This window comes from Elephas maximus, chromosome 8 (genome assembly GCF_024166365.1).
Source record: "Elephas maximus indicus isolate mEleMax1 chromosome 8, mEleMax1 primary haplotype, whole genome shotgun sequence".
Classification (NCBI taxonomy): Eukaryota; Metazoa; Chordata; class Mammalia; order Proboscidea; family Elephantidae; genus Elephas; species Elephas maximus.
In genome coordinates, this window is record NC_064826.1 from 85,878,406 (window position 1) to 85,900,507 (window position 22,102).

Sequence of the window (22,102 nt, forward strand, 5' to 3'; positions counted from 1 at the left end):
GACCCTATAGGACAGAGCAGAACTGCCCCATAGAGTTTCCAAGTAGCGCCTGGTGGACTTGAGCTGCCAACATTTGGTTATCAGCCACAGCTCTTAACCACTACACCACCAGGGTTTCCTTTAAAGCCCCAGAGAATTCCTAAATTATAAAAATCCCTAGATGCCTAAAGGCAAGAAGTTATATTCTGTTTGCAAAGAGAATATTTGACTGTATAAGGGACACCTGTTGCATTAAATTTTGATATTTATATAAGTGGAATATGCTCGTTTTAGGAAATAAAATTTGCATAAACAGAAGAATTTATGAATGTACACATCTTTCACATGTTGGTGCTGTCTCCCCAGCTAAATTATAAAATCCTCAAGGGTGGGGACTTGGTTTTGGTTTTCTTATGTTGTACTTCATACTGACCCTGCTAGCATTAGGCAGTCAATACATGCTTATTAGTATCTGGGAAGATCCAAACTTTCAGAGATCAAACAATTTAAATCTTACCCAAGGTCTGTCTCTCATTGTCTAAATCATTACTGAGGTTGTCTAAGGAAAGGTTATCACTTATGTCACTGACATATGAGTCATCCTCAGAAATCTAGGGGAAAGAAGAAATAATTTACATCAGAATAAGAGTAATCAAGAGTCAGATGTTCATAAAACAGTTTCTCTGATCAAATACTATTTGGATCCCATGTTACAAATCCATAGAAATAATCTTGGATGCTGTTTTCATAGAGGCCCATGCATCAATCTGCCTTGGTGATAGTCAGAGCAAACACCTGTTATGAGAAATCTTATACATTCTTGATTGCGTCTCACAAGAGAAATACTAAGTAAGCTCAAGATTTCAGTTACTATAAAAATTTTTATTAATTCAGACTACATTTTCAGAACTTGTTAAAGTTTGGCTAGACTTAGTTACAATACGTCTTTGCACTATTTGTGAAAAAAGAATGTATATGGAAATTATTACACAAACAAGATTGTTGTTTAGTGCTGTGGAGTCATTTTCCACTCACAGTGAGCCCATGTGACAGAGTAGAACCACCCCATAGGGTTTTCTCGGCTGTAATCTTTATAGAAGCAGATTGCCAGGTCTTTCTCCCTTGGAGTGTCTGGGTAGGTTCAAACTGCCAATCTTTTGGTAAGCAGCCAAGAGCTTAACTGTATATTTAAGGGGTAATAGTTTTTTTTAGTAAGAGTACATACTTACATATGGGAATGCTAACTATGATACTTGCCTATGCAGGAAAGTATGGTCTTTATGCATCAATTCAAAACACTATTACACATGTAACTATAAGTGGCTAAGCTAATATAGGTCAAAGTCTATGACCTATAAACACACACACACACACAAAAAAACTAGGGGATGCTAATTTCTTTTCCTGTAGTGGAAGTATTATATTATCAAATAGCTAAAAGTAAACTATGAACCTATTATTGAAAACAGGTATAATAAATTAAGTCACGGAAAAGAGGAAGTACTCAAACTCCTTCTACTCATACAACTTTCTTCTTCTAAGATTTTGTATCATCTTGTGCTTTTAGGGCATGAGGTATGAGAAAGATCTTCAGAATGCAAATGGCGGAAAAGGGCTATTGAGCTTAGTGTTTCTAACTATGGGTATGTACTGAACTGGTTAGCCAACAAAGCAACAAAAGAGATTCCGAAGCACCTAACTAAAAGCAGCATTCAAACCTCATTTTCTGAAGAGCTTGGCGATAACAGAACTTCCTGTGCATCAAAAAACTCTGAAAGGGAGTCGGCAAGGGAAAGTCTACTTTCGTTGGAAAGCTGATGAACCAGAGCTCGGTTTTCATCTCTGGAGTTTTCCTATTTGAAAAAAACATCAAAAACACATATATTTAGAAACAGTCTCAAGAGAAGCAAAATCAACACATGATTTAGTGGCATGATATACAAGGTCACAGGCCCATGCAAACAAGCAATTACAAGCAGGGGTCAGCTCCGAAGTTGAGGAGAAGTAAGCCCCACACAAAACACAATGAAAAATTGAAGTCTTCCCTGAAATGGACACCTCACTACCAGGGACAATCACTGCTCAGGCCCACGCAACACATCTCAAAGCAAAAAATGACTGCCCTACCAGGCTTTGTTCTCTTCGAGGGGGAAAAAAATTCAAACGCTGACTCATATCCTTTTATTCCCTACCACTGCAGCATGTCTCTTTTCATCCTAAAATTTCCTCTGAATTGTATGGAATGCATATCCTTGCATGGCTGGTTCAGAGAACACAGCTTCCTTCTGCTCCTATGCTCCCATGGAGGCCAATAGGCTGCTTTTGAGCTGTCTCTTGGCACATCAACAGTGCATTTTTGGTCCAGAAGTGCCCCTGGTGGTAGGTTATTCATTATTCATGGATGGATGAGAAAAATTCTCTTTGTCTGTCTCTCTCCACCACAATGATTCTGCAAAGAAAGGAAGTCCCTAACCCCTTTTATAAGCCTTTATACAAACAAGACGACAAACTATCAGTATTTTCTAAGCATGCATGGCCCTCATTCCCTACCCCACCGACTAGGTCGCTGTACTCCAATGGGTCTATACCTGCCCTCTGGGAAGGACCTAGATACTTTGGGCATATGCTTCCTATTCTATTTGCAAAAGAAAATTCAATTCAATTCAACAAATTGAGCAATTGCTTTATACATAGTCCTGTGCTGGCCACAGAGAGTTATAATTACACACCCCAACATATGTCACACTATGCTTGTGGAACAAAGTGCTACAGGAGAGGAAGCTGAGATGGACTCTGATCAGGCAGCTCTGCTTTGGGAAGGGCTATACAGAGTAAGCGGTATCTGAACTAGACCTTGAGGCGTAAGAACAGACTCAGAGCAAGATGATCCAATTCCTTTGAATTAGAGAAGACAGCTCTCCTGAGCTTCCCAGCAGCACACATTTTTCACTGGGCTGATAAAGGAGCTGCTTCTATAACATTATATATCTGATAACTGAGTCCCACAATAATTTGGGGAATGAAAGTTAAGGCAGATTATGCTTTACCCAGAAGTTGTATGAGTTCAGAACATACTCCTAAGTCTCATAAACATAAATTATACCCACGAAGGGGATGCTACAACAGGGGGACCACAGCAGATTTTCATAATTAATAAAGGGCGAGTGGTCCCCTTTATGAAATGTTTACTTCAGAAACACTTTAAAATGTGCATCCCTTTCTCTGTTTCATCCTAAATAAGATTCATGATCCTGCACATTTTAATATACACATAGCCTCTGAAAAGTAGGCTTCCTCCCCAGACTAACAGAGATCACTTTAGGAGCCATAAGTAAGTATCACAGCTGTCACCTTCAAGGGAAAGAGCTCTCTCTTCAAAGAGCCTGGCACATGCTATGAGTTTGAAGATGCTGCAGCAGGTAACTTGAGCTCCTTTAATGCTCGCTTAAACAACTGAATTGCCCTGTGTCTTTGGTGTTCCCTGTGTCTTTGGTGTGCCACTGCCACGTAAAACGTTAATGATTTATTTACTTGTTCTACTCTTTAATTTTTAACCAGTCACTCCTGCTCTCTCTATATCTTCCTCCCCCTAAACCGATGGGTCAGAAGGATTTCCTGTCCAGCCAACACTGAAAATAATAAGCCTAGCCCCTAGCCCTTTCTGGTTCCCCTATTCCAGCAGTTTCATATGAATACACAGTGAAAACCCAACCAACGCAACAGCCACCAAGGCCCAGCACAGTGTCTTGCACAACCCAGGAGTTCACTTATGAAAATATTAACCTAGCCAGTTCAATTCAATATTTTTCCCTCAAGTTGATAAGGCCTGAGTGGTGGTTTGTCTATTTTAAATAAACAGAGAAAAGAGAGAGGGAAGTGAATGCCATAACTCTATCACATAATACAGCCACTATAAGCATTTGACACATTTCTCTCCAATCCTTTTTCTACACATAGCTTTGTTTTGAAACAATTTTAATCGTTACATATATATATATATAAACCCAAACCAAATCCAAATCCATTGCTGTCAAGTCAATTCTGATTCATAGTGACCCTACAGGACAGAGTAGAACTGCCTTATAGGGCTTCCAAGGAGCAGCTGGTGGCTAGCAGCCCAGCTCTTAACCACTGCACCACCAGGGCACTATATACACATACACACCTATGTATTTATAAACTTCTGCAAACAGCACTGCAACATAATCATTTTTTTCAAAATTACTATCTGTCCTGAGGATAAAAGGAATGTGCTCAAAATAAAAATTAAAGAGAAGTGTAAATAAAATAAATATCACTTAAAGTCTCATCACCCAGAAAAACTTGTACCAAACCTGTTGATGTCAAGTTGAGAAGTGACTCCTATTAACCTGTTGGTAGATTTTTTTTTTTATGAAACTGTTCGTGCTTAATTTCGAAAAACTAGGGTCGAACTATAGACAGCCTATACATAGTTTGTTATATTCACTTAACATTATATTGTGAACATTTTCCCTGGCTGTTAAAAGCTTTTTAAGAATGAACTCTAATTGATAGATAATATTCTGTGATATGTACATACCATAGTGTTACTATTTCCCTCTATTGGAAATGAAAGGTGTTTCCAAATCTGCAATGATGGCAAATATTTTTGTAAATTTGTCTTTGCCCATTAGAAAAATTTTGTGCTGATCTGCTTTAATTTGTATTAGGATTAGATTGAAAAAAATTTTTTTTTTCCTTCTTGAAAAACTAGCTGTAAAGATGTTAGCATTGGGAGATGCTGGGTGAAGGGTATATGAGACCTCTCTCTGCCTTTCTTTGTACCTTTTGTGAATCAACGCATCAAATAAAAAGCTAAGAAGCTAGCTGTAGTTCTCTCTTCTTTAAGAATTATGTCCTCTGTTCCATTTCTTTTTTGAGGTCTTAAATTATTTGCTGTTATTGTTTACATATTAAAGATATTTTCACCTTTTTGGCATTGTCTAAGTCTGTCATTTCTACTGAAAAATGTTTCCTGGTCTATAAAAATATACTCAAATGTTGTTTAAAAAAAAAAAATTTTTTTTTTTTTTCGATTTTTTCTTATTGCTTCCAAATTCAGGAAATTCTCCCTTTCAGTTTGAATTGCCAACAATTTGTTTTAGTGTGCAATGGAAACATTTAAACTTCTGTGCCTTCCTCACATAATGAATAACTCATTTTCCCCACTGGTTTCTTACACCTCTTCTACCATATATATTTACTTCCTCTCTACATATAATGGAAACCCTGATGGTGTAGTGGTTAAGTGCTATGCCTGCTAACAAAAAGGTCGGCAGTTTAAATCCACCAGGTGTTCTGTCCCATTCTTACACCATCTCCACCTTAACTTAACTACTGTAGCCTTACTGTGTGTTTCTCTTTCTGGCTTCGAATGCCCCTCCTCATTATGGAGCAGTGTGATGCTGTTGAGAGAACATGTACCTTGGACTCATCAGAAGTAGATTTAAATCCAAGCTTGGCCTCCTACCAGGTCTGTGCCCCAGAGGAAGTTATTTAACTTGGCTGGGTTTCAGTTTCCGGTCTCTAAAATGCAACTACCAACACCTACCTCACTAAGGTGCGATTAGGATTTTGTGAGATAACACATTCAAACACACCTGGAATATAGCAGACAAGTGGACAATTAATGCCAGTTCTCTTCTTCTAGACTTTTCTTTGATGTTCTTACCTATTTAGTCTCTTAAATGGACTTTAGAATTAGTAGAATGTTATCCCCCAAAGCCACCTGGCCTTTTGTTTGGAATTTAAAATAATATAAAATACTCTAACAACTGATAACTTGAAAACGTTTAATCTTCACATTCAGGAATACGAAATAGGAGAACCTCATAGGGTGTGGGGGGTAATATCTGATAGAATAGAGAGGATTTTAGAATTCAAGCGTCTTTCTCTTGAAGGTGACAGCTGTGATACTTATTTAAGATGGGTAATTTGTGCAGGTAAAAGAAGGTAACAGGAGGTGAGGAAAGAAAGTGAGGTTCATAAAAAGTCCCCTGGGCTGACCCCACAGTCTGCGGACATTGTTCCCAACAGTGTTCAAGGACCCTGTATGTTATCTGAAAAAATACACGGGGGAGACGTTTCCAGGCTCTGGGGCATGCATTTATACTTAGTCTCTGACTTATTTCCTGAAAGCAACAATGAGTTTTCCCTTGCTGGGAAAGTCAGCCCGAGTCACTCAGTGAAAAGCAGGATAAAATACGGAAAACACAAAGTCACTGAAAGAGGAGACAGATAAATGAGATACCCACATCACTGATTCAGGTCTCAAGAAGGTGGCTTTTGAAGGTATGAGTTCGAGGGATTATTATTACTACCCTTTCATGGACAACTTATAGCATTTAAGCCTCCAAGTGTACTACTTTTTTTTTTCCTGTTTATTTATTTTTAATTTTTATTGTGCTTTACGTGAAAGTTTACAAATCAAGTCAGTCTCTCATACAAAACCTTACATACACTTTGCTATATACTACTAGTTGCTCCCCCACAATGAGACAGCACATTCCTTCTCTCCACGCTGTGTTTTCGTATCCATTCAGCCAGCTTCTTTCTGTCCCCCTTGGCCTTCACATCTCCCCTCCAGACAGGAGCTGCCCTGATAGGCTCATGTGTCTACTTGATCCAAGAAGCTCATTCTTCACCAGTATCATTTTCTGTCTTGTAGTCCAGTCCAATCCCTGTCTGAAGAGTTGGCTTCGAGAATGGTTCCTGTCTTAGGCTAACAGAAGGTCAAGGGACCATGACCTATGAGATGCCTCTGGTCTTGGTCAGACCATTAAGTCTGGTCTTTTTACTAGAATTTGGAGTCAGCATCCCGCTGCTCTCCTGCTCCTTCAGGGATTCTCTGTTGTGCTCCCTGTCATGGCAGTCATTGGTTGTAGCTGGGCACCATCTAGTTCTTCTGGTCTCAGGCTGATGTAGTCTGTGATTTGTATGGTCCTTTCTGTCTCTTGGGCTCATAATCACCTTGTGTCTTTGGTGTTCTTCATTCTCCTTTGCTCTAGGTGGGTTGAGACCAATTGTTCAAGTGTATTACTTTTGAGATCAGTTTAATAATATGCATCTTAAAAGACTCGTGACTTTGGTTTCCTTTCCAAATCACAAATAGCCACAGCATGCACACTGAGCATAAATTCATAAAAATATAAATGCTCAATTTGTCATTGATCTATTTAACTAGTTATAGTTTACATAATAATATTATTTAAAAGCTAAGTACAGTCTGGAAAAAAAATATGCAACTTTCTAGAATATTGAGGTGTCTGGCAGCAAACAACCCTCAGTGGGAGCTGGTCATGGTGACTGCGCTCTGCTTCATTTAGCAAATGTGCAGATTCAAGAGGGGGCTAGCCTGGTGAGCATATGTCTTCGCCCAGGCCTAAGCCAAGACCATCACAAGTAATAAGTAATCTTTAGGTGCTTAGTCCTGCAAGTAGCTTGGTTTATGTCTGTTCTAGATCAAGATGATTAAAAAGTGATCTCTTGGGAAAGTATGTCTGTAGGGGAATTTCATCGACCACTGTTAGGCACCTCAGGAGCTGTAAGAGTCATACCAGCCACCACGGACAGAGGGGAGCTCTGTTGTCAGAAGAGTAGAGTCCAGTCAGCATGTGGCAGAGCTGGTACTATAAATAGAGACAGATGCCCTGGCCTCTTCGTCTGACTTTAGCCTCTAATTTCCTCATTGCCTGACACAACAGCTTCTCAAGAGTGAAGGTATTGTGTGAGGGTTTTGTTTTCTTCAAGGGTAGGAAAAAGAAGAGGAAGGATTAAGATTAAAATTACTACCAGTTGCCGTCAATTTAGCTGCGACTCAGGGAGACCCCATGTGTGTCAGAGTACAGTTGTACTCCACACAGTTTTTTTCTTTTTTTTTCAATATTTTTATTTTATTGTTGTTGAGAATACACAAAGCAGAACATAAATCAATTTAGCAGTTTTTTCATGTACAATTCAGTGACATTGATCACATTCTTCAAGTTGTGCAACCATTCTCACCCCCCTTTTCTGAGTTGTTCCTCCCCCAATTAACACAAACTTACTGCCCCCTAGGTTATCTATCTAATCTTTCCAGTAGCTGTTGTCAATTTGATCTCATATAGATAGATCTTAAAAGTGCACAATGCTCAAGGCAGACATTCTTTACTAGTTAAGCTAAACTATTGTTTGGTCATTAAGTTTTCAATGACTGATTTTTTAGAAGTAGATCACCAGAATGTTCTTCCAAGGTGCCTCCGGGTAGATTCAATCCTCCAACCTTTTGGTTAGCAGCCAAACACATTAACCATTGGCACCACTCAGAAACTCTAAGATTAAACATTAGAAATCCTGTCTAAAAAATTATTCACACACACACGCACACACACACATCCCCTTGTATATTTACCATCCTTATTTTTTATTTTGAATGAAATCTTATCTGTTAATGAAAAAATGTAGCATATCTGAGTCATATAAACATAAGAGATACCTAAAAACATTTTAACCTTCTTTCCTTTTTTTGTGGAAACCCTGGTGGCATAGTGGGTAAGTGCTATGGTGGCTAACCAAGAAGCTGCAGTTCAAATCCACCAGGCATTCCTTGGAAACTCTATAGGACAGTTCTCCTCTGTCCTGTGGGGTTGCTATGAGTCAGAATCGACTCAACGGCAGTGGGTTTGGTTTGGTTTGCTCTTTTGTACTTATTTTTAGAGTGATCCACTTGTATATTTGTGATGTTTCTCATTTTAAATACATTCAAAGAATATTTGGGGTAAACTTCCCAAATCTTGAGAAAAGACCTTTTTAATGTACTATTAACTGATCAAGGCAATTCAGTGTAATACATTATGTTTCTCTCAGAGTGTAAAGTGTGTTCCTCTCTCTCCGGTCTTTAAAAGAAAAAAAAAAAAAAAACACAGGAAGGGGAGAGAGGAACAGCCACAAACAAAGGATAGGAGAGGTTCTTGGAAAAGGTGTTAAGGAAGAGGGCAGGGAATTGGGATACTATGGGTATGAGAAATTCAAGTGTTCAGAAATAACAGGAAAAACATTTTTCTATAGTTCCCACTCCAGTAATACCTAGTGAAAGGTGGTGATACTTAGGGGGGAAATGGAGTAAAGAAGCACAAATGGAAGAAAAGTTCTGGTGGAAGAAAGGCAGTTTAAAAATGCGAGTAGCAGCATACTCCCCAGAAAGCCCCTGAACCCTGTGGACCCCAATTCCTGCGGCAGCTGTCGCAAGCACCAAAGAGGAGGCGGGTAGGGATGCGAACGCCACTCATGAGGGTGGGCAAGGAGGCCGTGCAACCGGACAGAGGGTGTCACGGAAGGGGCGGTGCTAGAAGACATTACCAGACAAGGAACCTTACCCACCTCTGCCAGACTGTCACCCAACTTGGCAACAGCCAGGTGGTCGAGGACCAGAGACTCGGCATGGATTCTGCGTAAGCGCTCTTTAAGATCTGTGTTTTGTGCTAGGGCCTGGAACATGTTAAAAATAGTGGGGCCATGTTAATAAAGGGCGGGTTCAGAAAAGCACAGCAATGGGCCTGGCAGGAGAGGTATCTGAGAGCCCAATAAATCTCCCCGAGATGTAGCCCCGTTTCTGGGCTTTTGCATTGAATGCTGCTCAAAAGATACCCGTTCTGAGATGCCTGGGAGGTAAAAAATACTAAACTCTGGAAATGATGCCTCTTCTCTAGTCTCATTTCCAGGGATGGAAGGAGGGGTCAGACACCTCCAGCTCTTGTTATGACTAGAGTTTTCTCGGCATCTCCCGCTCCTTCGAAACTGTCTTTGTCTCTTTTGCCACCTCACTTCCTAATGATCCCAAGCTTCTCTCATCCTTGAAAAAGATGCTGCTTCCACCCCTTTTTGACTGGGCATATTTTACTGTTATTTAACGATCACACCAGTTGAACTGGACCTTAGAAAGTGTGCTGGTAAATAGGAATTTGTACAGGATTAATTTTACTGTTTTACAATATAGGTGTTGATTGTTTTATTCACTCCTCAGGATTATGACACATTTTATTTAAAAAAAACTAAAATAAACAAAAAAACTTACTTACCTGTAGAGAGGTAAGGGGGCCGTGGGCCCAGAAAGGTGGATGTGATGTGAGCATGCATGAGACCACTCAGGACCTCTCTGATTCCTCCCTGCACAGGTTCCATTCCCCACCCTAATCTCCTAACCAGAAAGGAACTGGCTCAAAGGTAAAGGAAGATGTTTCCTTCATGCTGATGTTCCTGTGTGCTTAATGACCCACTGTTCTCCAAATGATCTTAGTAGGGGACAAATTCACGTGACTGTTCCCCAGATACTTTCACAACCAGCTTTACGACTACTTGCACACACATCCATCTGTCTGTCTGTCTTCCTGAACATGGATGAGGAATGAATTTCTCACCCATTAACGGAGGTAAGAACAGCTTTGGTTAGATGATATCATGGCCAAATGGGTCTCAATGGGCGCTATCCTATGAGCAGATTAGCAAGATGAGGTCAGACCTCCATGGGTGGAGGTCAGAGGAGAGGAAGACCACAGTGAAAGGGATGTTTGGGGACCATCAGAGATACCTTCTAAATGCACTAAAAGCCAACATAACAGGAACAATAAGAAACACTATGTATCACTGGGATATAAACTAAAAAAAAGAACCACCTTACTTCCCTCAAATCAAAGTAGCACTCAGTAACCCTGTATCTGGCAGGCTGTCCACTATGATCTAAGGGCAGACAACATTAAGACTACACATGGAGTAAGCCAACATTATTATTTTTGGTTTTTAGAGATAGCATACTTGGATATCAACTGAGTGAATATTCCTTAAGTATCTTATAACAATAACATGTGCTATTGGTAGAGTTTAGCATTCACATTACATCAAGAACATCACTTTTCTCAGTAACATGATGAATTGAACTGATGGATGTTTTCTGGTTCTCTCAAGACTGAATTGGCTTCTGACAACGAGATCCTGAAATTCATCTCCCCTATCTGACCCTAAACAGAAAATCCAGTATTGCTTCAGATGGTAATTTCACCTGTGCATACACTCTCTATTTAAAGTAGGAATTCCAAAGTACAAACAAGAGTAAGAGCAAATAAGTGTGCTATTTCAAAAGTTCTCCACTTTTTAATTTTTTTTAAATTGTGCTTTAAGTGGAAGTTTCTCCACTTTCCTGATAGATAAAGGGTGAATGACCACAACTTCAGCAATTCAAAGTCGGGTCCTAGGTCAGGGCACACCAGTGGAGTCCAATGAGTCTGAGGGATGAACTGAAACTGATTAAAAACAGAGAGTGAATGGGTGAGTAAACAGCTTGTTAATTTTTCAGTTGTTATGAAGGTTCAAAGATTGCCTGACAGACACATCGTAGGACTCATTTCTTTCTGACCATGGGGTGGGGGTGAGGGATGAAATGTTTTTACTGTATAATCAAATAAAATAACTTTCGTATCTTTGAAAGAGAGGCAAATAGCATCAGTGTTTTGCAGTAGAGAAGATAACAGTGTGAATTTGAAATTTAGCTCTGCCATGTGTCGTCTGGAAAGTCGTCTAAGCTTGTGGAGCCTCAGGCCTACAAATCTTCAAACTGTTGGATTTGGTAAGCATTAACAAACGCATGTCTGTGAAATACACACAAACATATAATAAAAGTCTTGTGGAAATAGAAAAATCAACCTAACGAATAGGAAGAAATCAAACTTAAAGTACCTAACAATAAAATACTAGATTTGGGTTAGGCTGAATTTTGATGTTGGGAATAAGCAGATCTGATGCAAGGCTAGAATGTAATTCGGATAATCTGTCTGGTTTTCTCAATCATGAATTTTCAACACAACCATGGAGATGGAACACATGAAGAATTCATGAGCCTGAGCACAGTTACAGGCATTTCTGTGACACAGACACATAACTTACGGACGACAGGGCGTGCTTCAGACCAATGACCTGGGCCGAGGGGGAGGAGGTGATGTCCTGTTCCATCAGATGCTTCAGTCTGTCTCTCTCCATTGATATAGTATTAAAAGCTGACCTTAAAGTGAAGTAAACTATAAAGATATAATCATTATAAAAAAAGGAATAAAGGAAGAGACATAATTAAAAAACATAATACAAAAAAATACATTTCTTCTAAAAGAATTTAGAAAAGTAACAGCCCTGAATATTTGTGAGTTGCAGCAAATGTATACTCTAACCTGACTTTATATTTCTTTTTATTGTTGAAAATATATATTTAACACAACAGTTGCCAATTAAATGTTTTTCACACGTACAACTTAGTGGTATCAATTACATTAATCATTAATAATGTTATGCAACCATCACCAACCACTGTTGCCACGTTTTCCATCACCATAAACAGAAGCTCAATGCTTCCTAAACAACGACTCCCTCTCCCCCACCTGCCCTGCCCCATTCCTGATAACCAATAATAAACTTTGGTCTTTATACATTTGCCTATTCTAGATATATAAGTGAGATCATACAATATTTGTTCTTTTGTTATTGACTTACTTCACTCAGCACAATGTTTTCAAGATTCATCCATGTTGTAGCTTGTATCAGGACTTCATTGCTCTTTATGGCTGAGTAATATTCCATTAAACTGACTTTTTAAAAATGTACCTGTCAATTTTAAGGCCCCTTTCCACTATAAAATTCTGTTACTTTATGACTTAACATCAAGGTATTTTGCCATGTCATTCTGCTTGTATCCCGAAGACTAGAAATGTTTCAGAATAAAGCTTACTGGTTGCAGGTGAAAAATGGTAACAATGCACCTTGACCAGCTGATCAAAATTAATCACCAATGAGAGGCAGATGGACTTTGTGTCCCTCTGGATGTGATACCCTGAGAAAGATACAAAGTCTCCTTTGTTGTATGCCAGCTGGGGATATTTAACCAGAATCTGATCATGAAGATCAGACAACCCTGTCGTGGACTGAATTGTGTCCCCCCCAAAATATGTGTCAACTTGGTTAGGCCATGAGTCCCAGTATTGTGTGGTTGTCCTCCATTTTGTGATTGTAATTTTATGTTGAGAGGATTAGGGTGGGATTGTAACACCACCCTTACTCAGGTCACCTCCCTGATCCAAGGTAAAGGGAGCTTCCCCGGGGTGTGGCCTGCACCACTTTTATCTCTCAAGAGATAAAAGGAAAGGGAAGTGAGCAGAGAGTTGGGCACCTCACACCACCAAGAAAGCGGCACCAGGAGCAGAGCACATCCCTTGGGACACGTGGTCTCTGCGCCTGAGAAGCTCCCCTACCAGGGGAAGATTGAGGACAAGAACCTTTCTCCAGAGCCAACAAAGAGAGAAAGACTTCCCCTGGAGCTGACTCCCTCAATTTGGACTTGTAACCTACTAGACTGTGGGAAAATAAATTTTTCTTTGTTAAAGCCATCCACTTGTGGTATTTCTGTTACGGCAGCACTAGATGACTGAGACAAATCCCAAAATAAGGAACATTCTACTTTTTTTAAAAACTAGCCTGTATTCTTCAAAAATGTCAATCTTATAAAAGAGAAAGAAAGCCAGATAAACTGTTCCCAAATAAAAAACACTGAAGAGGCATGTAATATCTGATCATGAAATGTAATATCTGATCATGGACTACTCTGCTTTCCCCCTATACTATCGGGGGAAAATGCTAGTAAAGGCCATTACTGAGATAATTGATAAAACTTGAATATGGAAGGTAGAATGGATTTTTATTGCTTCAATGCTTAAATTTTCTTAATTTGATAACTGTACTGTGGTTATATAAGAGAATATCTCTATTCTTAGGAAATATACACTAAAGTATAAAGGCACAGAGAAAGTCACGATGTATGAATCCTACTCTCAAATGCTTCAGAAAAATAAGTGTACGTGCATGTGTGTGTGTGTAGAAAAAGAGAAAAAATAAAAGTGGCAAAATACTAAAAATGGTGAATCTGGGTAAAGGGTATATGGGAGTTTTTTGTATTATACTTGCAACTTTTCTGAAAGTTTGAAAGTATTTCAGAATAAGGTGTTACCTACCCTCTTCCTTGTTAGTCCTTCCAGCTCTTGTTAGTCCTTCCCCACCTCTAAACTTGGCATTGAACTCTGTTCACTTTAGTGAGCATTTAGGCACAACGAGAGCTTAGCACCATTAAGCATTGAAACACCTGAACTAATGTTTTAAAAATCATTAACACTCATCAAAAGGTTCATCAGGTTTTGATCACCTAATGTACAAGTTACCTCCTAGGGATGAGGAGACTGTCCTCTAACTTATTGATCATGGATATCACATTGAATATTATCTTTCCAATCTCCTTTATTATATTTGGTTTTAGAAGGGCAGACGAAAGGAAGAGACAGAGGCATACTTCTCAAATGGCCTGGCATATTACTGAATTCCACAGGGTTGCATTTTTAGAGGTACTGTTATCCAAGCGTGGCCTATCTCATAACACAGAAACTAAATACGCGTTATTGACTTACTTGCCTCATTTCACAGCCACGAGGACAACTGAACCTCTATACAGGTTATCGCTGAACTTGTCTGAGGTTGTGGCGTTTAGAGATGGACTTAAATCATCCTCACAAAGTCACAGTACAAATAAGTAATTTGTGTAAAAACAAATACACTCCCCCAGAAAAAGAAGTGGGGAAAAAAAAACACATTGTCATTGAGTCCATTCTGACTCAGAGGCCCTATACGACAGAGTAGAACCGCCCCCATAGGACTTCCAAGACTGTAAATTTTTACGGAAGCTGATTGCCACATCTTTTTTCCACCAAACACACGCACACACACACACACACACACACCATGGTGCCTCTTCTGTTGACAGAACACAGGAGGCAATAGGTACTCACAATTTCTAGCAAAGTCTAGCTCTTTGATTTAAACAATTCAGTTGAGTGAAATAGTGGTCAGTCCAATACACAAACCAATAGCATGAGCTATAATATCAGCCTTGGATCTTCCCAGCTCCATCACTTAGTAACTGCATGACCTTTAACAAGGTTATAATACGCCTGAACCCCAGTTTTCTCATTTGTAAATGATGACAATAACAGCATTCACTTCACAAGACTGTTATGCGGGTTAATTAAGATAATGCACGTAAACCACCTGGCACAGCGCATGGCATGTAACAAATAACAAATGTGAGTTACTGCAACAATAATAGTGATGATGATGATGAAAGAGACACACGAGGATGAAAGCAGTGGTATCTGCCTAGCACCACCTACTGCCATTGAGTCAATCCCGACTCACAGCAACCCTATAGGACAGAGCAGAACTGCCCCACAGGGTTTCCAAGTCTGTAAATCTTTATGGAAGCAGACTGCTACATCTTGGCTCTGTGATTATCATTCTATGAATAATCATTTTGCACTGAGGAGAAAGAATTAACATTGCTGCTTATTGTTACAAGGTGGTTTTAGGAGAAAGAGTTCTCCTAGCAACAGCAGAAATGACTGAGTTTGGTCAAAAAGCAAAGACTAGGTCAGGAAAACCAAACCCACTGCCATCAAGTCGATTCCAACTCATAACGACCCTATAGGACAAAGTAGAACTGCCCCATAGGCTGTAAATCTTTATGAAAGCAGGCTGCCACATCTTTCTCCTGCAAAGTGGCAAGTGGTTCCAACCACAGACCTTTTGGTTAGCAGCTGAGCATTTAACCACTGCACCACCAGGGCTCCTGGTGGTGACTGCGGCCTCTTGAAATATGGACAGAAGTTCCTGAGGACACTCATCTCTTGCCAGGTCAAAACTTGTAAATAACTGCAAGCTGGGCAGATGCTCTATGAATGAAGAACTGAGCAGAATCTATCCAGCAGTCTATGAGCCAGGCGGTTAACTAACTCACTGCACTTTTTAGGTCCTATCAGACAGGCACCCCCTTTCTTGTGCAACTCCACAGGATGCCCACAGCCGTCTGAGTGCATCCCCGGGAGAATCACCTCTTCATTGTCATGTTTAATGCTCTAAATGAAATAAATGGGACACAGCTGGTTGCCAAAATCGAATTTGCCAAATCAATTCCTTTGACTTTCAGAGAGCCTGCAGTAAAGCAAGGCTTTCTACCAAACTAGAAGAGTCCTACTAAATTTTTATGTACACAAGTGTACATAGGTGATAAAATGACAATGAAAAGCTTGGAAATGATTACCATGAAAAGTCAGGATATTAGTTATTTCAAGGAGGAAGGGAGGGTGGTGTGAAAGGAAAGAGCTACGGGGGCTTCCTGGGTGCTGGCAAGGTTCTAATTCTTGGCCTGAGTGGAGGGCAATTATTCATTTTATAATTCGCTTTCTTGTACATTTCAGTAAGTGTGTTACATTACATAATTTAAAATGCTAAAATTAAAAAAAACAAACAAACAACAAGATTACTAGAAGGAAAAAAAAATGTATAGTATGCCATTCTGAAATTCAGCTTCACCATCAACAACCATGGAAGCATCAGTCAAGAAATCAAAAGACGCGTTGCATTGGGTAAATCTGCTGCAAAGGACCTCTTTAAAGTGTTGAAGAGCAAAGACGTCACCTTGAAAACTAAGGTGCGCTTGACCCAAGCCACGGTATTTTCAATCGCCTCATGCATGTGAAAGCTGGACAATGAATAAGGAAGACCGAAGAAGAATTGACGCCTTTGAATTTATGGTGTTGGCAAACAATATTGACTATACCATGGACTGCCAAGAAAATGAGCAAATCTGTCTTGGAAGACGTGCAGCCAGAATGCTCCTTAGAGGCAAGGATGGCGAGACTGCGTCTTACATACTTTGGACATGTTGTCGGAGGGATCAGTCCCTGGAGAAGGACACATCATGCTTGGCAGAGTACAGGATCAGCGGAAAAAAAGAAGACCGTCAACAAGGTGGATTGACATAGTGGCTGCAACAATGAGCTGAAGCATAACAACGATTGTAAGGATGGCATAGGACCGGGGAGTGTTTCGTTCTGTTGTGCATAGGGTCGCTATGAGTCGGAACCGACTTGACGGCACCTAACAGCAACAACATATCTAATGAAGTTCCTGATTTCTCAATCTAATAAGCCTGTAACTCAACACCCCAATTCCCCTGCCTCAAAGAGAAGAAATTACAGTGGTCTAATATTTTTTTTTTTTTTTTTTAATAATCTGACCAAGGAGCCCTGGTGGTGTAACGGTTAAGCACTCGGCTGCGAACCGAAAAGTTGACCGTTCGAACTCACCCAGCTGCTCCTCAAGAGAAAGACCTGGCAATCTGCTCCAGTAAAGATTACAGCCTAGAAAACTCTATGAGGCAGTCCTATGACATGGGGTCACTGGGAGTCGAAAATCAACAAGATCAACACCTAACAACAATAATAATCTAACCAGTACTTAATGGACCATGTTGGCTCTCGGTGCTTTCTACCTTTCCCTTTTCCACAGGTGTCCATGCTGTTCTTTTCCTGAGTTATGCTGGTCAGGTCACAGATGGCATGTGTGGATAGACAGTGTTCAGGTACTGAAGGATACCTGTGCTCTAATTTTACCTGAGCTCTATTTAACATGCTCCTTCTTTAGCAGTTTCTCAGCATCAAAAAAGAGTAAGAGGTTGAAGAATACATTTATAACACATAACTAGCACCCATGTGGAGTCAATGTGGTGTGGGAGAAAGAGATTTTGTAACAGGTAAAAATGGACCTAAATCCTCTGTTATGGACTGAATTGTTGTCACCAAATGTACGTGTTCAATTCCTGGCCTTTGTACCTGTGGATATAATCCTGTTTGGAAATAGGGATTTTCTTCTGTTTTGTTATATGGGTGGGTCCCTCGGTGGTGCAAATGGCCAAAAGGTTGGTGGCTGGATCCATGCAGGGGTACCTTGGAAGAATGGCCTGGAGATCTGCTTCTGAAAGGTCACAGCCTTGAACATAAGGAGTGCAGTTCTACTCTGCACACATGGGGTCAACAAGAGTCAGAATTGACTCTATGGCAACTGGTTTGGTTTTTCATTTTGTTTTGCTATGTTAATGAGGTCCTACCAGTGCGGAGTGGATCCAAGACCTTCTGAGTTATATAAAGGCCAGAAGAGACACAGAGACACATGCAGGGGGAAGACAGCTGCCATGTGCGGACTGTCTACAAGTAAAGGAACCAGAAACTAGGAGAGAGGCTCGTAGAAGAAATCAACATAGACGGGACCCTGATTTGGACTTTTAGGATCCAGAAGTGTGAGAAAATAAATTTCTGTTCTTTAAAGGCATCTACTTGTGGTATTTCTGTTACAGCAGCAGTACGTAACTAAGACAGCTGCTATTTAGAATTTAGATAAATCCTCAGTTTCCACATCCTTATATGTGGATAATGCTCACAGCCCAGAAATGCTCTATGGAAACAATGAGAAAATATATTGTCAAATCACTTCTGAAACACAGTAGGACTCACTAATTTTCTTTCCTTTTTATAAATGAAAACAACATTTTGGGTGAATTTTCTTTAAAATGTTAGCATTCCTAAAATATCAGGAATCATCTGATCTTCTGTGAAGTGCTTCCTCTAATTTTCAAAACTCGTGGGGCATCCACGGTTTTACAACATTTTCTAACCCACATTCCATCCAAATGGTTCTTTGATTTAGACATGCTTGGTAATTTTACAAAATGGTCAAATTTATTTACTAATAAATTACATGGCCCCAACTGCTCAGCAGACTTTTATGCAGAATCCCAATTTATGGTCAGTAAATAGTCGGGCTTTTCTTTAAGTCGTATTTCTCTTCTAGCTTTAAATGTATGAAATTGATGTTATTGTGACATACTTGGCTTTTTATTCAACACTTCTATAAGCTCAAAACAGTTCAGAAAATGATCACTTGGCATTTAAAGCTCAACACAGGACAAAATTCCAGAAATAAAAGTATACTGAACAACCTAATATAATTTCATTTTATTCTACTTTTAGCCTTTACATGTTTGTAAGTGAGGCTTTCCTTCACCTAAAATATCTTTTGGCGTTGCAGGAAAAGTATCAGTAAAACCTTACTCTCTTCCCTTTAAAGGCAGAAAGTGAATATCCACTTCTATCTGGAGCCCCCTATCCTATCCTAGAAGGAGCCTTGGTGGTGCAGTGGTTAAGTGCTCAGCTGCTAACCAAGGTTTAAATCCATCAGCAGCTCCACAGGAGAAAGATGTGGCAGTCTGTTTCCGTAAAGATTACAGCCTTGGAAACACTATGGAGCAGTTCTACCCTTGTCCTATAGGGTCATTATGAGTCGGAATCGACCTGACAGTGATGAGTTTGGTTTTGGTTTGGTTATCCTATTCTAGTCTTCGCTTTTTCACCAAATTCAGTCATTTCTGTTGTTGCTAGTAGAGCTCTCTCTCCTAAAACCTCCTTGTAACAATCAGCAGCAATGTTAATTCTTCCTGCTCAGTACAAAATAATTTTTCATAGAATGGTAATCACAGAGCCAAAAGAGAAAGGACAAACACTTTAGGACTCATAAAATGAGGCAACTGAGGACCAGAGAAGTTAACCGGTAAAGTCAAAGTCCCTCAGCTGATCAGTTAACAGAGCTGGTCTGGAACACGTGTCTCCTGACTCAGTCAATGGAGACGGCTAATCCCAAAAGGCTTATAATATAGTGTTTCCTGAAGTATGTTTCTCAGGAACTCCCAGGATGTTAATAGCCATTAAGGCTGGGAAGAGGGGAGCTTCCCAAATAACACTGAGAATCACTGAGTTAACCAAAGCTAACAGGACTTTTTGCTGTAAAACTTCTTAGGGTCTTTAATATCTCCTGTTCCTTGGGTAGATCCAAAGGAGAACAACCATTTTCATTAGTGTTTCCCAAACATTTTTAATCATGAAATATTTTTTTCTTAAAGTATCTTTGGGTAAAGTGTTCCATGAAATTCACTTTGGAAAATGTAAAAGTTAATATGTTCAAAGCAAATTATTTCTGACTTTTTGGTTTTAGTATGTTCGTCCTCTCTTCGCTTATATGTGTACCAACATACACACAAAGCCAGAAATATGAACCAAAATAAAATTACAATTTATAATATATAAGAAAGACTTTTAAAATTAGGGTGGGTGTATGTTGGTTGCCTAATATTTAATCTAGCTTCTACAAAAACCATAAAAAAAAGCCTGTTGCCATCGATTCTGACTCATAACGACCCTACACAACAGAGTATAACTGCTCCATAGGGTTTCCAAGGAGCAGCCGGTGGATTTGAACTGCCAACCTTTGGTTTGCAGCCTGAACTCTTAACCACAGCACCACCAGGGCTTCTATAAAACACTAAGGATATGAGAAATCAGATGTCTTTGGCAAGTTGTAGAAAAAGTGGAAGGTCACACAGACTATGTTATAACATCAGTGGAATTCTTGACTTTAGTCCAGCTGCTCTGGAATCATAGTCAACAGATTGACTATGTGATGCAGTCAAGAAAGAACAGCTGTGATTGTTTAAAAAAAAAAGGTTTACACGGGTAGAAAAATCGAGATGCTTCAAGCATGAATGTACGGAAGTGAGAAAGAACATAAGACCATTGGACTTAGCGTAAACCTAAGAACTGTCTTTATTCAAGAGGTCCCTGAATTATAGCTTGTCTTAAAGGGACTCCTTGCACTAAGAAGGGGGAGTTCTTTCTGTCTGTTGCCAGTGTACTTTAAAATCACAGTAATGAAAGACAGCTTCTCAGGTTCCCTATGGAATTTACTGTCCCTGAGCCCGTGGGGCTTAGGCTATTGCTGAAGAAATGCACCTGGACCTTTCTCTGTGCACAAACCTTGACCTAGTCTAGTTATGTGGCAGCTCTTCAGCCAGCTGGTTTTCACAAAGCCAGAAAGACAGGGCAGCTGGCTGAGGCCATTACAGACTTTCATTACAGAGGTCAGACCTCTGCAGGTGGACTGATCAATGGACTCAGTCAATATGGCAACCTCTGTCCTGCTGAGGAAGCAGCTTCTACAACTCAGGTAAAACGCAGGGCTTCTGCCTTCTGCAGGGAGGCATTATCATCTCACGTTTGAATAGATGGTCCATATTATTAAAAGTAAATAGTGCTTTATAGGAATTTCCTCCCACAAAGCCTGAAGTGACAACTACAACTGATGCTTTAATATTAGAGAATGCCCAGGTGGATGTTTGAGGAGCTTTTAAGGGGCCAGGTAGGTAATTCTTCCCATTTAACAAGTGGAGAAATGTCATCGTTGCACAACACTGAAGGAATTCTAATGACAGCTGGGACAAGTTTGAGGTGGGAGTTTTTTGAAAGCACAAAGCACTTTCCTCATAACCAATCTGGGTCTACGTTTTAGATTTTGTAGGTTAAGGGAAGAAAGAGCTGAAGGATTAAATAATGTAAAGAAAGAAAATGTGGTGCTAGGAGGGGAAGAGGGTATCTTCTCTCATCCCCATTCAAGCACTGCCCTCCCACTTAAAAAATTTTAACCCATTTTCCCTTAAAAACACTGAGCAATATATAAAGATTAAAAAAAAAAAGATAAGCAGGCAGAAGATAATAATCATTTATAACCTTACCCTCTATTACTAAAATGTTGATGTATATACACCCTTCCAGACATTTTAATATGACTATATGCCAGAAGTATACAGTTGACTTTTTTCCAAAAATTGAATCATTAATATATATGTATTGTTTTGTAACCTTATATTTTCACTTAATGATATGTTGTGAACACCTTTCTACGTCAGTGAAAAATAACCCTGACCGCCCTATCTGTGATGGCAATGAAGTACTAGGTTAGGGGAAAAGATTCTGGGGGCAAGCAGGTTAGGATTCAAGTCCCAGGCTGGCTGTTTTGTAGCTGTTTGACTCTTCCGTAGTTCTTTAGCTTCTCTAAGCCTCAGGTTTCTTATCTGTGACAGAGGTTATGGTAACCCCTACTCCATGTGTTGTTGCTAGAATTAAAGAAACAATGCATGTAACCAAAACCCACTGCTGTCGAGTCGATTCCGACTCAGAGTGACCCTATAGGACAGAGCAGAACTGCCCCAGAGGGTTTCCAAGGAGCAGCTGGTAGATTTGAACTGCCACTCTTCTGATTAGCAGTCGTAGCTCTTAACTCTTAACACCACCAGGGCTCCAATGCATGTCAAGTGCTTAGCAAA

General features: G+C 39.9%; 1 protein-coding gene across 4 annotated transcripts in view; it reads right to left on the minus strand.

Annotated features, from left to right (window-relative positions):
- Positions 1-22,102, minus strand: part of OSBPL3 (oxysterol binding protein like 3) — a 217,753-nt gene that overhangs the window by 44,599 nt on the left and 151,052 nt on the right. For 2 of the 4 annotated variants that reach the window (XM_049894799.1, XM_049894801.1), the window contains 4 exons: positions 11,914-12,044; positions 9,358-9,465; positions 1,698-1,832; positions 497-590 (listed from right to left, as the gene is read on the minus strand). In XM_049894799.1, coding sequence (XP_049750756.1) covers positions 497-590; positions 1,698-1,832; positions 9,358-9,465; positions 11,914-12,044 — 468 coding nt within the window. The remainder of the gene's footprint in view (positions 1-496; positions 591-1,697; positions 1,833-9,357; positions 9,466-11,913; positions 12,045-22,102) is intronic. The other 2 variants (XM_049894802.1, XM_049894803.1) reach the window with 1 other exon arrangement.